This window comes from Aptenodytes patagonicus, chromosome 3, assembly GCF_965638725.1.
Source record: "Aptenodytes patagonicus chromosome 3, bAptPat1.pri.cur, whole genome shotgun sequence".
NCBI classification, from domain to species: domain Eukaryota; kingdom Metazoa; phylum Chordata; class Aves; order Sphenisciformes; family Spheniscidae; genus Aptenodytes; species Aptenodytes patagonicus.
In genome coordinates this window covers 65,457,178-65,472,560 of record NC_134951.1, presented here as the reverse complement: position 1 = coordinate 65,472,560, position 15,383 = coordinate 65,457,178, and the positions used below count along the sequence as shown (strand labels likewise).

The 15,383-nt window shown below is 43.5% G+C and overlaps 1 protein-coding gene across 1 annotated transcript; it reads left to right on the top strand.

The window, feature by feature from the left end:
• Positions 1 to 3,726: 3,726 nt before the first annotated feature.
• Positions 3,727 to 10,276, top strand: LOC143158113 (pantetheine hydrolase VNN2-like). The gene is made up of 7 exons (XM_076333628.1): positions 3,727 to 3,976; positions 4,081 to 4,211; positions 5,291 to 5,483; positions 6,082 to 6,373; positions 7,383 to 7,756; positions 7,922 to 8,092; positions 9,401 to 10,276. Exons 1-7 carry the CDS (start codon positions 3,764 to 3,766, stop codon positions 9,518 to 9,520), a joined length of 1,494 nt encoding a protein of 497 aa, XP_076189743.1. The 5' UTR covers positions 3,727 to 3,763; the 3' UTR covers positions 9,521 to 10,276.
• Positions 10,277 to 15,383: the final 5,107 nt, after the last annotated feature.

Sequence of the window (15,383 nt, the reverse complement as noted above, 5' to 3'; positions counted from 1 at the left end):
TTCGTGGCAGCTCTATACAAAAAAGCTCAATAATGCTTTGTCTCCGATATACAACTACTTATGCTGACCTATGCAAGTCTGCTCTTTTACCTCACTTACACATTTTTTTTCCTATTCGTGTTGCCTTGGTTCGTGTTGCCTTGGTTTTGTTGCCTTTATGCCATTGGTGCACGTTGTGTGGCACATGGCAGCACAGAACAGTGCATCATGGAGGCTGAGCAAGAACTCCAATCAAAGAGCCAACCCTGAAACAAAACTTGCCACCACCTCTTGGTCAGAACTCAACATGAAGCATCATTTCTTTGAAATCTCTGTTGAACAAAAACTTCGAATTGAAACCTCAAAATGTTCTACTTGCCAGTTCTGAACAACAGCTTGTCAGCACCTGATGGCTGCACTAGGTGCTATTCAGTGCTGGAACTGTTTGCACCCAGTAAAGAGGTCACTGAGTGACCTGGTATCATACAGCAGCTCCTCCCTCCCATCTTCTCTATTTCTTTCTGGCCGTGTAACACCAACATACGTGAAATAAGCTTTGTCCTTTGCTCCTTCATGATAATGCTGGGTGGTGCTGCCCTGCAAATTCATTTACTGTATGGATTAGAGGGGTTAGATATCTACTTAAGACCAGCTACTGCTGGTGACAAGGCACTGTTCACATCTTTGCTTCCTCTCCTCCCCCAGCGACCTGTGCTTTGTTGCTGCTGCTGGACCCTAGTGACCTTCCTTCAGTGTACCAGTGTATAAATATGTCCATGTTCTGTGGATGTGTCTTTAAGAGTGGTCAGAGACCCCTATTAATCTAATTTCTCCTTCCTTTTCCCCACACTGGCACCACTCCTGGTCTCATCATGGTGCTCTCAAGGTCCTCAGTCCCATGTACTTCTGTTATGAAGCTGGTGAGAAGCTGGGAGTGCAAATACTATCCAAACTCCAGCACTGGTTATCACTGCTGTGCACCATATGACCTTTTCTGTTTTCAAATGTAAATAGATATTCACATGTGACATGACATAACATAGTGTCATGTCTAACATAATGACATTTATTAAAAGCCCCAGACAATGTACTTTGACTCATGGGAGCTCAACATCAGTGCTGCTAGAGCCACGCTCTCTCAAAACCTTGTTCACTGTTGGAGTCAGTTACTGTTTGACCACAGACTGGTCCCAGTCTGTCAAGGGATTATCCCATGTGATCCTCTTCTCTTGGGTACAAACTCAGTGCAGATACTGTGCTTGTGCCCCAGGAACCTGGAGGGTGATACTGCAACTCTCTCCCAGGGAAAGGATCTGGATTTAAGGGAGGCTATGGCATGCAAGAAGGTCTCATCTTGCAGTGCAGAAGGGACTCAGCAGGAGCGCATGGCTGGTCCAGGAGGTGAGAGGCAGCTCCTTCAGGTCTGTTCACTGCCGATACCAGTCCTCTGGCTAAGGGAATGTGCGTGCAAGTAGTATATGATCCCAACCCTGAATCTGGTGAGTATCTTGAATTCAGGATTTGGTTCAAGGCCATTGTGGTTTAGGTATATTTGTATGTTGAGTATTTTTCTATAGAAGACTGGCATAAGTCACCATGGCACTAAATTGTTTTTGTTACAAAGATTGCATAACATTAATCGTTGTGAAATGTGTTATTGTGTGAAGGGAGTCGAGCATACAGAAAGTAATCCGATGCAAGTCTACCCATGCATCCACATACCGACTCAGTCTGTATAAAGACAAGGCTGCGTGTAACCACTGAAAGCAATAAACACTTCTTCCAGGGAAGTGCAGCAAAAAAGCATTTCATTACCTGACAGCTGGGACAGAACCAAAGAAGGTAAGAAACTTGGGCAACCAGATACAAGTGATTAGTGCATGTGCAGCTTCAGCTTCAAGATTTCTGCTGGAGTGATCCGTAGATGTAAGAAAGCAGGTTGCAATAGGCAAAATTTAGAAATTGTGGCTCTCATTCACGATACTCTTCCAACAGAGACCTTTGGGGACGAGAGATCTTCAGAGCTCAGTTACTGAGCGATGTGCTGATGGGTTTGCTCAGACAAACAGCCTGCCTGGCAGCCCCCTTGCAATGTGGAGCAGCCCCCAAAGGCCCCACAACTCTGAGCCGGTGCTGTGCTAAGCTGGGGTGGCACAGGTAATGCCCGTGCAGCAGCACTGAGCTCGGGACCGGCTGCCTGCCTCCTGCAGCCCTGCCTGCACCCCGTGCCCTCTGGTTTGGCCAGGGATGTGTCCGTGCTGGTCTTTGCTGAGATTTCCCGAACTCTGGCTTGTTTTCCTGCTGTGACCTGGCCTTGCCTTGAGCTGCATTACTACAGCAATGTCATGCCTGAATTGTTAATCTGGCAAGCGATGTTGTTTCTTCAGCTGCAGCTCAGTGGTGACTTCCCTGTCGGTGGTGTAAGGCAGAATTGCTCAATGCTGACGGCTCTCTTGCCTTTGATGTTGTGAGACTTTCCGGGCAGGGTGATTGCATCTCCTGGTGTCAGGTTTCTGCCACTCTGGGGAATTCCCAGGTTTTGTGCAAGACTTTCCCTTCTAAAGCCCCCTGGCTTTGCTTGCCCCATCCTCCTCTTGGGCGACTTCCAGGCTCCAGACATGGGGCTTCCTAAAGCTCGTGCCTCTGCCGTGCTTTTGGTGCTGTCTGCTCTGGAGGCCTGTGCCCTGGACAGCGACGTCGCAGCCGTCTACGAGCACAACGTGGTCTTGTCAGAGGACACTGAAGTGCCGGTTTCTCCTGAGGAGGCCTTGGTGCTGATGGACAAAAAAAAGACTTCTGGGTGAAACTACATAGTGAAGAGGAAGATATTTTCAGGATGAAGAATATTTTCCTTGGTTTCTTGCTGAGCGGTAAATGATTAGCCAGGTTATGTTCCTTTACCCTCACAGACATACTGCAGGTTCTGACACAGTTTTTTTTTATGAAGCACCTGGAACTATAGTAGTAATACCGTATTTCCAAAATACTATGCAAAAATTGCTTTCCATGAGAAAGAAAATGCTTTGTATGAGTAATTTCAAATTGCTTATTGTGCAAAAAATGCCTTTCATAACAAAAATAATAAAAAAAAATTCTGTGTCATTTAATTCTTTCTCACAAATCAAGTGAGTATGTTAGCTCTAGGCAGAGAGATCAGCACAGTTCAAGGGTTAGTTTATATTGCAATATGAACTCGGGAGGGAGGACACTCTCAGGGCACCTGGTACAACTATAATAAGCCCTTGGCCAAAGGCAAGAGGCATGGCAGGACCACCTGTCTCATAAGCGTAGATGAATCAGCTACACTCTGAAGCGTGAGGGCTGTACTTCAGGCAGGCAGTCTGCCTTCACCCCTGGCTGGATTTTTAACCGATGGCAGCCACGTGCAGTAAAGTTATACAGAGTAGTGTGCCCTAACTACGAGAGTCTGGGCTTGTCCTGAGATGGGTTTAGAAGCCTGGAGAGGGATGTATGAATGGAGTGTGTAAGTGCTCCTTCCATGGAGACTCTTGTAGATCAGCATGGCTTCTGACACGCTCTCTTAGCCTTTTGTTCATGTTTTATTTACAGCATTTCAAATTGGAAACAAGTTCCACTTCCTAGAAATGTCTCTTTGACTTCTTAGTATAAATAAATATCCTGACTGTTGGCAGAACTATACTGTACCTTCCCAGATTACTCAATAGAAGATTATTTCCAAAGCAAACTTACTAGTCTTTACTCCTCCTCTTTCTATCTGGCTTATATTCCCCATGCCTGATCCAGGAGCTGTGAGGCACCAGCCATGCTCCCGTCCCAGCCTCTCCTGCACGCTGCGGTGTTTGCACTCGCAGTCCTTCAGGCCCTTGCCTCCGACACCTTCACTGCAGCCGTCTACGAGCACGCGGTCATCCTGCCAGATGCCACTGGTGAGCCTGTTTCTCCTGACGATGCTTTGGCCCTGATGAACAAAAACATGGATGTCTTGGAAGGAGCCATCAAGGAAGCCGCCCAGCAGGTACCAGGTGTATTGTGAGCATTGTTAATTAGTGTTTTCTGCTCCTGCTGACCCTTCTGGTTATCTGTCGATGGGTGAATTCTTAACGGAGCCTGTTGTGTCAGGGCGCCCACATCATTGTGACTCCTGAAGACGGCATTTATGGCTGGCATTTCACAAGAGAAACCATCTACCCCTACCTGGAGGATATCCCTGATCCGGTGGTGAACTGGATTCCTTGCACCGACCCCACAAGGTGATTTCTTCTGCAGTGATTTATGTGGTTTTGAACTAGTGTCTCATGGAGTCATGAGCTGCTCCCAGTAAATGTCTAAGTACTGCTAATTTTTTTAATCTGTTAAAAATCCCAAGTACTGTAGAAATGGGATGCACCAAAAAGAACTCTTAATTAAATGGCAATGGGAATATGCAAGGTAAAAAGCATTGAGACAGTCTCACTTTTAAAAATGGCAAAAAGAGGAAAATGAGGAAATTTTAGGCAAAATAATTGTTTTTAAAACATGTAAAACTTCATCACTTCAGATCAATTGTGAAAATCTTCTGTAAGTATAAGCTAGTTTATTATCATGTTGGATACATAGATCAGACAAGGTGATTCAATCCTCAGCTCACGTGGCTGGGTGATTTCTAAATCAAATTGCACAAAATATTTCTCTAGGTCTGAAAAAAATGCCTTTTAGAAATCCAACTGCTTGCACAGTCTGCTGTGTTACACAGGGCTGCTCTGAACGTGTGTCAGCAGGGAGGTCCAAGAGGACCAGTTCGTCACTAAGCTAAGCTTTTGTATTCTTCTGTTCTGAGGCTTTATGAAGCAAGATTTCAAGAGTCCTCAGCTCTGTAAATATTGTGGCCACTTTTTACTAAAGGATTATGGGCAGCTGCCTTAAACAGAGTGAAGAGTCTTAAAAAAGGCTAAAATGGTCTTTTAAATCAAGATTTAGGTCTGCCTGAAAATTTATTTTTAAGTTATTTGAAGTTTATATTTGTATATTGATTTAGTCTCCCCTCTTGTTTTCTGAAGCTGTCCATATCTTTGTATGTGTGTTAGCTGGGAATTATATCCACACAGAAAATAACATTGTTAAGGGTACAGGAAAGAAGAACACAGGGAGACCATTTTTTAAAGCTAAAAGAGACCGGCAATTTAAAATGATGCTATGAACAGAGAAGAAAATGAAGAGAAACTATGATTTGATCTATCCCTTTTTCTGCACCTGGGGATATGCAGTTAGTGGAATAGTAATTTTGAATGCATTTCTTCCACATCTGAACTTAAACTTTTTTCGTTTTTTTCTTTCACCAAAAATGCATTAGATTTGCTCCAGCACCAGTGCAGGAACGACTCAGCTGCATGGCCAGGAATAACTCCATCTATGTGGTTGCAAACATCGGGGACAAGAAGCCGTGTAACTCCAGTGATGCCGGCTGCCCCAGCGACGGTCGCTATCAGTACAACACTGATGTCGTCTTTGACCCGGAGGGGAAACTGGTGGCTCGTTACCACAAGGTAAAGAGGCATTTCAGCATCACCCTGTAACTGATTATCAGTATACTTTTCATCTCTCTGGCACCAATTTCAGACAGTTTATATAATAATTTTACACAATTGTAGAGCGACAACCAATCCAGGATGATCCGATGCGAGGATCTTATGGCCAGAAGGAAAATTAGGCAAGTGCTTGATCGATCAGGCATTATTCCCAGGAGCACCGCAGCTGCAGAGCACATGCTGGATACCAAACACCTAAGGGCTACATTTATGATACTAAACGGGAAAGAAGCAGTGACAGTTTTCCATACTCAGTAAATGTTAGCTGGTCCTCAGCACAGTTTTAGCCAAGCCAGATAGCGCTTTTGCAGGTGATGTCTTGGCAGGGTTTAGCAGTTAATATTGGCTGGGCATTGCTTCCAGGAGGCAGCTGGGGCGCAGCCACCCCGTTTTGCAGGGGGAGAGGGTCAGCTGGCTGGCTGGAAACCTGCTGTGCTGGCCAGCTCAGGTATCTCAACCCCCAGCTTTGCCTTAATGCCTATCTCAGATGCGAAAGTAGCTGTTCATAACCTTGCTTTATTTTTAGTTTCTAATATGCCATTTTCTTCACGGGCAGTACAACCTATTTAGAAGAGAAACTCAGTTTAATTACCCAAAAGAGCCAGAAGCCGTCACCTTTGAGACCCCCTTTGGGAAGTTTGGCATTTTCACGTGCTTCGACATCCTTTTCCGGGAGCCTGCCGTGGTCCTGGTGAGCGAGTTGCAGGTGGACACCGTGCTCTTCCCGACGGCTTGGATGAATGTCCTGCCGTTTCTGACTGCGGTTGAGTTTCACTCTGCCTGGGCTATGGGCATGGGTGTCAATTTGCTTTCAGCAAATACTCACAACATCATCTTGGCGATGACAGGTGAGTTGCATTTGGGAAAAGGGAAATTGTCTTCAGAGTACTGGATTCAGAAGCAGGCAAAAATGTTTTACAAATAGTGAAGTCTCTGGAAAATAGTGTTTCAATCAGACTAAAAATATTCTTGATGTTGTACTGAATGTAGTAAACAGCTTCAGGCAAGGAAATGTTGAATGTTCTGGGAGAGGTAGAATGAGAAACTGCATGACATGAAATTTTGATAATACAGAAGTGAAATTTTATTTCAAAAATAGCACAAAGTTTCACTTAAATTTTCAGCCTTTCATTTAGAAGCAGCATTTTTTTGTTTAAAATTCAATCAACAGTTCAATGGAGAAAAAATGTTTTAAACAGAACTTAATAACCTAAAACCAAAAGGAGGATTCCCGTTGTATATTGAATAAAACATTTTCAGGTTTTTGTGGCTGCTGAAGAATTAGAGGTATTTATGTTTCGGTTTGATCTGAATAGATATTTACTGCCAATTTTTTTTCTGTAAACTGAGAAAACATTGCTGTAGCTGCATCTGTAACTCTCCCCTGAAGCCGAAGCCACAAAGGAACATTTTTTCCTGCTCTAAATAGACTGAGCTGAATTTAGGCCACAGCCCTGGGTTTCCTTCTGTGAAACGTAATTACCCCCATCATTTCCTTCTTTGGCAAATACACCACTCTTAGAGCTCTGATTTCTATTTAAATTAACATAAGTTCTTTAAAAAAAAGGGATGGTTGTGTGTGAAATTGCCATTTAAGGCTCAGATTCAAGATCCAGCGAAGCACAAAACCTGTGAAGGTCATGTTTAACCTGTGAAGTTTAGGTCATGTTTTTACACTATGATGGGTATTTTAGCGGTTCTGTGCTTTAAAATTATTCCAAAATTCTCCGTAACATGTTGACTGAAAATAGCATCACTGAAAAAGCCCGCCGGTGTGGCACGGGGGGCGGCTGGCCCCCCTGCCGAGCTGTGCTCTGGGGTGCCGGCTGACGGAGGGCTGGTGGGTGTCCTTGGCAGGCAGCGGGCTGTTCACGCCGGAGGGACCCGCCGCCTACCATTACGACAGTGGGACTGAGGAGGGACGTCTCCTGCTAGCAGAGCTGAGTGCACGCCCCCGTCTTTCTCCCACCTACCCCCCCGCCGTCAACTGGAGCTCCTTTGCCACAAGCATCAAGAAATTTCCAGGAGAAAAAGACACTTTTTTGGGAGCTGTCCGGCGGGATATATTCACTTTCAGTGAACTCAGGCGCAAAGCTGGAAATTACACGGTTTGCCAAGGAGACCTCTGCTGTCATTTGATCTATCGGATGGCAAACAAGAGCAAAGATGAAGTTTATGTCCTGGGTGCATTTGATGGGCTTCACGGTTCTCTCATAAAATACCATTGGCAGGTAATTGGTTTTGTAGGGGTGAGTGTGGGCTGTATATGCCTACATCCCAACCATCCCAAAACATGTCTGCTCCTGCATTGTGAGAACTTTTCTTACAATCAAAGCCAGCTCTTGATTGTTGAAAGCTTAGTGGTATTTTGCCTTTCTGTACCCTCCTCCCCGCAGATATGCACGCTGCTCAAGTGCAAGAGCACTGACCTGAACACATGCGGGCAGCCGGTGGAGACTGCGCAGACCAAGTTTGAGACGTTCTCCCTCAGCGGCACGTTTGGCACTAACTACGTCTTTCCAGAAGTCTTGTACAGTGGGGTGCAGCTGGCCCCTGGGGAGTTCGAGGTAACGGGACACCCTGGAGCTGTGTCATGCTAGGTTTTCCAGGCCATGGCACTGGAAACTGATATGGCAGAAAAATCCCATCCAAGAACCACTTTCTTTGGTTCTGTGGACCATAACTCAAGAGGACATTTAAACGGATGGATTGAATTCATCCTTACTGATGAGAACGTATAAATGCTAAGGCTGAGGATCTCTTCAGTGTTTTCTTTAGCAAACATGCCTTCCCACTTCAGGTCCCAAATCTATAAATGGCAGCTTTCAAGGAGCTGTTTTCTACAGGTTTCTGCTGATGGGCATTTTAGGAGACAAAGAAATCAAATACTCTGAGAAATTGTCCAAGCAAGAAAAAATACTAATGGGTATCACACATAAGAGCAGAGATCCTATGCAGTTAAAAATGTTAAAAGGGATTTTTGGGGGTTTTGTAGGGCTTATTTTTTTTGTTTGAAATGTCATCCTATATTTTTGCCAAAACATGTTTTCATTCATCAACCTTATATTATGTTTATGTAAGAGGCTAGATGAAATCTTAATTGATTTGGAATGGGTATTTAATAGCTTACAAGAGACAATGAAGACAGTGAAAAAGACCTGAAGAATTTTAAGGGAAACAAGGGTGATTTTTTTACAAGGTAGAGAATGGAAAAGCATTGCTCATCCTGCATATTTGTTTTGAATGGGACTTCTGTAAAAATATACAGATCAAAGATTTATTGGTGTGCTAAAATAAGATCATGGTCTAATTTAAAAAAAATAATTTATATTTTCTTAACAAATACATGATTATTGTTTGTCACAGAGGCTCTTAAAATGTTGCAGGTGTTCACAGTCTATTAACAGCAGTGATTGATCTGTAAAAAGTAACTAAGAAAAGCAACATATGGCAAGTAGCCTGAAATTCTCTACTTCCATCTGGAAATTGTTTCATTGTTTTGGGGTCTACAAATCAAAAAAGATTTCAAATTACTCTCCTAGATATGTATATAACCTTCATTGCCATGTATGAGTAACTAATGAGAACCTAACAAATCAGTTATTCTCACTCTAACCTTCTTATGAGGCAGAGAAAATGATCTTTTTTTTCCAAAGATGGAGCTGGAGGAAGTTTTAAAGACCTTCAGGGTCATTTCCCCAAGGAAATGTGGGAAGGCTATGGCAGAGCCAGAGCGAATTCTCGTTTCTTTCACTCTCGTGATTGTCTTTTAAAAGTGCTGCATGTTGAACCTCTAAGGCCTGTCCTTTCTGTACCATGCAATATCGCTACTGTGTTAGTGGACTATTAGCATAATACTTTCTCTTTTCAACTAGGTGCTACGTGACGGACGTTTGAAAAGTAGGCATGGCACATCGAAACCGCTCGTAACAGTGACGCTTTTTGGAAGGCTTTATGAAAAGGACCGGCCGCATCCCCTGCGAACCGCCCCATAACATAATTCCTTAGCTGTTACACAGTCACCATAGACAGGAGGGGAATGCCCTACAGTGATCCACCTCCTCACGAGCCGTGGCAGTTATCCTGTATCATTGCTGTTTTGCAGTCTTGCTCAGCAGCTGCAGCAGTTGAGTTTATTTAGAAGAAAGCAGTTTGATCACTCTGTTGTGTACCTGTATCAGTGGTATATTTTTTGACTAGTGCTTGAGCCAGTGCAACTATTTTTTAGTATGAATGTTCTGTCATGTGAAATCTTTAATTAGAAATTATTGTTTTCCCGAAGATATCATGTAGATTGCCAGGATAACACTAGAAAAAAGACTGATACTGAAATGTGTGAAATGTGAAGTTTGCCAATTTGCTGCAGAACAAATCTTTGCCAAGGAAGCCTTTTTGTCCCTTTCGCCCCTTCCTGGTTTTTAGACTGTATAAGCACTAAGTGTCCATGTTTCTCAGCCTTACACACCAATCAATAGGGCCTCCCTAATGCTTAATGGGCCTTGGCCCTATTCTGACCAAGGGACTGTACAATGAAGAGAAAACCAGATTTGAAATGGTTTTAGGTGCAGCCTTAGAGAGAGAAAGTAGTCCTGTACAACCCACACAGGCACTGAGTCTGGCTGAGCTCTGTAAAGCATCTTCAGTTCTGCAACCCTTCTGAGCTTGTACCGTTTTGTGCATGGCAGATGCATGCCGGGTCCAATGCATTTCAGACCAGACTTACCATATAAACACAGTATGCCAACACCTTCTCCTGGGTATTTGGAAAATCTCTTCAAAACTGTGAAAACATAGGAAATAGGCAATGTTTTAGTACCTGAAAAACATTTTACCAGGTAGTGTGAGAAATGGACATTAGCTGGGACTTCTAGCAACGATATGTAAAACTTGGCAATCCTGGGCCTGATTTCTGTCTATCATGTTCTGCACCAAACAGGCCTCATTTGCACCACATATGCCTTGTAGCGGTCCCTGCCTTAATGCTTATCCCATAGTCTTTTGCGTCTACTGCCCTTCACATCGCTGGCTTACAGCCTGCATCACACTTAGCACTGAGCTGCCCTAAATGTGGCACATAAGAAACACTCTGTGGCTTCCCACCCCATGCACACCAAGGTATGTTATCCAGAAGTTGTTGAAATCACATGATTTCTGTTTTCCCATGGGCTGCTGCTTCTCAGCACACAACCTTGGAGACTCCTTCCAGGACTTGCTTCACCCTGGAAATAAAACAGCTGAGCTTGTACTCGGGGGAGGGACTGTACCGCTTGGGAGCAGTTACTCAAGACAGGCAGGGCCTCGAGGTTGTGCTTGCTGGTGCCTTGTCCAGCACCTCACCTTTTTCTCACCTGACTTGTGGTTGTAACCCAGACTAATCTTTCATCAAACAGAGGAGGTTTTGGCCAAGAGAGATAATGACCGACCTGTGGCAGTACTAATCCCACGTGACTGTTAGGTGTGTAGTATGTATGGGGTCCAGAATTTCAAGACGCAGACGGCCATGCTGAAGGGTGGGAGCTGACCCCGCTCCCCAAGCCAGTCTGGTACACTCCAGGAGCCCCTTGTCTTGTCCATAATGGGCAACAGTTTGGGAAGGGCAAACAAGACTGAGCATGCTGGTCATGAAGGCCTGCGGCGTCATCCTGTTGACCACGCAGGTCCGTTGGTTTGCACTGGGGTCAGCACAGTCAGGCACATACGGTCGAAAGTGTCTCTGCAGCAGAGCAGCCGGGAGCTTTGCCGTGGGGTTGGTCCCCGTGGTGGTGCTTCCCCATCCATCCTCAGTGCCGCTCACTCAGCCACCTGCTCTGGGAGAGCTCAACGAAACACGCTGAGAAAGGCAAAAGCTACTCTGACCTGTAAACTCCAGTACTGAAAAAGATCCTAAAATGGTTTTTAACTTGAAAACATAATTCTCTCTGCTGCCCCTGAACCCTGCTTTTTCTCTCTCTACCCCAGAGGAAGTCCTCTGATACCTTTCTGTTCTAGTCTTGGTCACTCTTTGAGACAGCTCAGGCTCCAGTGGGGTAGGGCTGGAAGAAGGAGGGAGCCCGGCTGGGGGGAAGGCCGCTGCCTCCTGCAGCCCTCTGACCTCACAGGCGCTGCAAGAGCTGCAAACTCGGGAGGACAAAAGCCACCTCGAGTGGCTCGGAGTGAGGGGCTGCGAGAAGGAGAATGGAAACTTTCGCTGTGACTTGAACGTGAACTTCCTGCAATGTGGCGGCACGTGCAGCTTTTCACCTTTTCTTCAGCGCAGAGCCAGCGCCGCACCTTCTTCTCGCGCGCCCTGCTGCTCACCTCCATTTCCCCCTTGGCTGCCCTTCAGGCGAAATACGCTTTTATTACCTGGCCTAGAACTGCTCATGTGGAAAAGAAAAAGAGGAACCCCTGCGGGAGTGGCACGTGAATGCAATTTGACTTTTGTTTTTGTTGTCACAGTCAAATCACTTGATTAAAATCTTTTTTCACTGGTTGGCATCAATAGCTTTACATGCTAATCCACAAAAAAGAAGAATCTGGGGACATTTTAGGGAGAAATGCCTCACATGCATCAGTGGCAGTCTTGAAACAAACAAATACTTTGCAGGTTGCTGGTACTCTAAATCCTGAGTATTTCATGTACTCCAAATGGACGTGGAATTTATAAAAGCTTTCCGAAACTGAAGAGGAATACAGTTGGGAGACACGGATTGAACAGAATTGTAGACATTCAGTTTATTATTGCTAGGTTTATCTCCCTTCTCTCAGGTTAAACTTTCCAAAAATATCTGTAGCAGTGGAGTCAGTGAGAGTTCATTAGTGTTAATGAAATTGGGCCCCTGGGGAGAAAACTAAATTTTAAAGAAGTATTTTTCTTTTATTCAAGGGTAGATTTTATGCCACATTCTGCTCCCTTGTCACTATCCAGGCTGTGATAATTGAACATAAAAATCTTTCACATATCTCTTGCTGGCATTTCTGAAGTATGGAGTACTTCCCAGATACATGCAGAGCTGACTGTCTTAGGCTGTCAGAGTTGGAAATGGGTAAGATGCAATTGATATTGCCAGTTAAGTAGCTTATATGATACCAGAAAAGGACTCTCGAACCTCATCCATTAGGGATGCAGAAGTCCAAGATTCATTGAAAATGACACTAAAACCAAATTTGAAGAATGGTTGACCTGTAGTTCTCAAGATTTGCTGCACAGCTTTCCTCTCCCTGAGGGCACAAGGGTGCCATACAATGGACCGCTGAGGAGTTTATTAATCTGTTTCTCATTTCTGATGATAAAGCAGGAATTTAACCAAGCAGAGGATGAAGTCACATGGACCGTTGCAGTATTCTCAGAATAGCTCCATCATTTTAATGCACAGGAACCATGAACCCTGCTTTTGGGTGAGGGTTTCCTGGAAGGAGTGCAAAAACCAACCAGATCTTCAGCTGAGGAGCTTGGTGGTCACAGTGACTAGATGAAGTGCAGTTTTAGGAAATGTGAGTTTTTGTAATAAAGGCCAATTTCAAATGATGCAAATTACAGAAGCATTCAGAATACAGAAGCAGAGAGATAATGAATGACCGATGCAACAAATCACATTCACCTAGAACGGTTTCTGTTGAATTCACGGAAAGTTAACCGGCTATGCACTTACTTTCCTACCTGCTAGGTGGGAGTTAGAAAAGAGAGAACGTTAGCTCATCTTTAGGGGAAAAAAAAAAAGGCCTCTCCTGCATTTACCTTATGGGACAGAATTTGAGTTTCTGAAAGAACAGGAGTGTTTACCAACTCTGGGACAGATATGCCAGAGGAGAAGAATCAAATTAGTTTATATGTAATTCACATCAATGACTCAACCTCAAAAGCTACTCCAGATGGTACCCTAATGAACCCCATCCTTTCCTGAGCTGGGAAAGCCTGCTCTTCACACATCAATATTTCTTCTTTATACCTTGATGCTGGCCAAAGCAAACAGGACCCACCTGTCCATGGTGTCTCTGATCACACGGAGAGAAAAACAAGTCCTTAATAGATTTTATTGGTGCAAGGCTTCAGATGAAGGTAGAAAAATACTGCCTTAAAACAAGTTGTGATCCAAACCTTACGGCTGACTTAAGTAAGACTGGTAACAACTTTAGGGAAACTTTAACTCTGAGTAAATCAGAATCAGTGCAAATACAGTGAGTGACAGACAGAATGACCATGACCTGAGATTGAATTGAAGAATTCATACATTTCTAATTAACCAAGAACCAAATTATAACCCCACCTCATCCAGACAGTGTTTACAATGTCACCGCCCACCATCAGGGCAGGAAAGCTGAAAAAGAGAAATAACTTGCACAGGTCAATAAAGACAACAACAATTATTAAAAGGCTTACCACAGCTAATACAGGAATGCTTCTCAGTGGCTTGTGATGGACTATGAGATGTCATGGAGCCCAACAGAGAAATAATTCTAGTATACTTTCTCAAAATTAACCTCTCGACACCATAGACAAACAGGACCTCCTACTGAAGCCATGGATGAGCATAACAGCATTACCCGGTGTTGTCTACCTCTGGATGAGACACAGCTAGAAATGATCAGTCTTGGTGAAACAGAAACTTAGCACATTGACAACAATATGTTAATTTCTCTTTCAGTTTAGAAAAGAATTAAGAATTAGCAGAAGCACTTGTAGCCTCCATCTGTGAAAGTATTAAAATGTTTCTTGTAGCTATTAATTACTATAAGGTTGTAAGTGAAGTACTCCATTGTCTGTTCAGATATTCTCATGGCAGCAGTGGATTTCCACTACAAATACGTACAATATAAGAAATCTGTTGTAACTACATGATTTTAACTTTGTCTATCCATCTTCATTTGCTGCTTCTAATGTTAAAGTTAGTTTTGATGAACTCATAGTCTGGTAGCTGTGATGGTGTCAGGACACAAGAGCAGCAAGGAGTGTAGGAAGCAGTAATAACTTTTAATGTCGGAAAAAATAGTCAATCTTTAGGAAAGCCCTTTGCAGAAAAGGAGAATAAGTATTTGCATCCAGTTGATTGTCCAGCTCATGTACTGCAAAACATAATAACACAAAACATAAAAAAAAAAAAAGGAGTACCTTAGAGATAGTCCTCAAGATCAAGTGATGACTTTTGTAACAGAAATTTTTGAACATTTACTTCTAAATGAGTGTTAGGAGTATGAGACATACTTGAATTTATCAAAGTCAAATACACGGAAACATTAAGGTCAGTTTTTATAAGATGGTTATTTTTCTATTCTGCAACTCACCTTGCTGTGTTTTCCAGCCATTTGAGATTCCTTTTTGTACACTGAAAAAGGACTATTTAGTTACAGTTTTGGGGTTCTTTACGGAAAAGACATTGGGTTTTTTCAGGCAAAACTTTCTTAGTAATACATGGCAAATTTATGAATGGTTTTGGAAAAGTCTAAACCTCATTCTGCAACGTTTATGAAAACCTTAGGCAAAATATAATAATGATAAGCAGTTTTAGTGCCTTAGCACCAACTCCATTAAGTTGAGCAAAGAGAGTACAGTGAACTTCAGGCTTATGCCATTGCTAAATTACTTACAGACTCTTTAGGATACAATCCCCCATACTTGTTAGAGACCTTTCTAAGTTTTCCATATAGCATTTATTACTGTGCTGGCTAAGTGCTGCTATCTAATACCTAAAGCTCTCTCTTTTCATTTTGTCTCCACTAAGAGCCAGAAATCTTGACTTAATGCTCTTTTCACTGAGGTCCAATAAAGTCAAACGGGGGCAGTGAGTTTGCTATACTACTACTAAAATCAACGGTGGTACATCAGTTTACATCTGCTGATTGTGCATCTGCAGAGACAGAGATGTTCTGCATTTAGTTGTG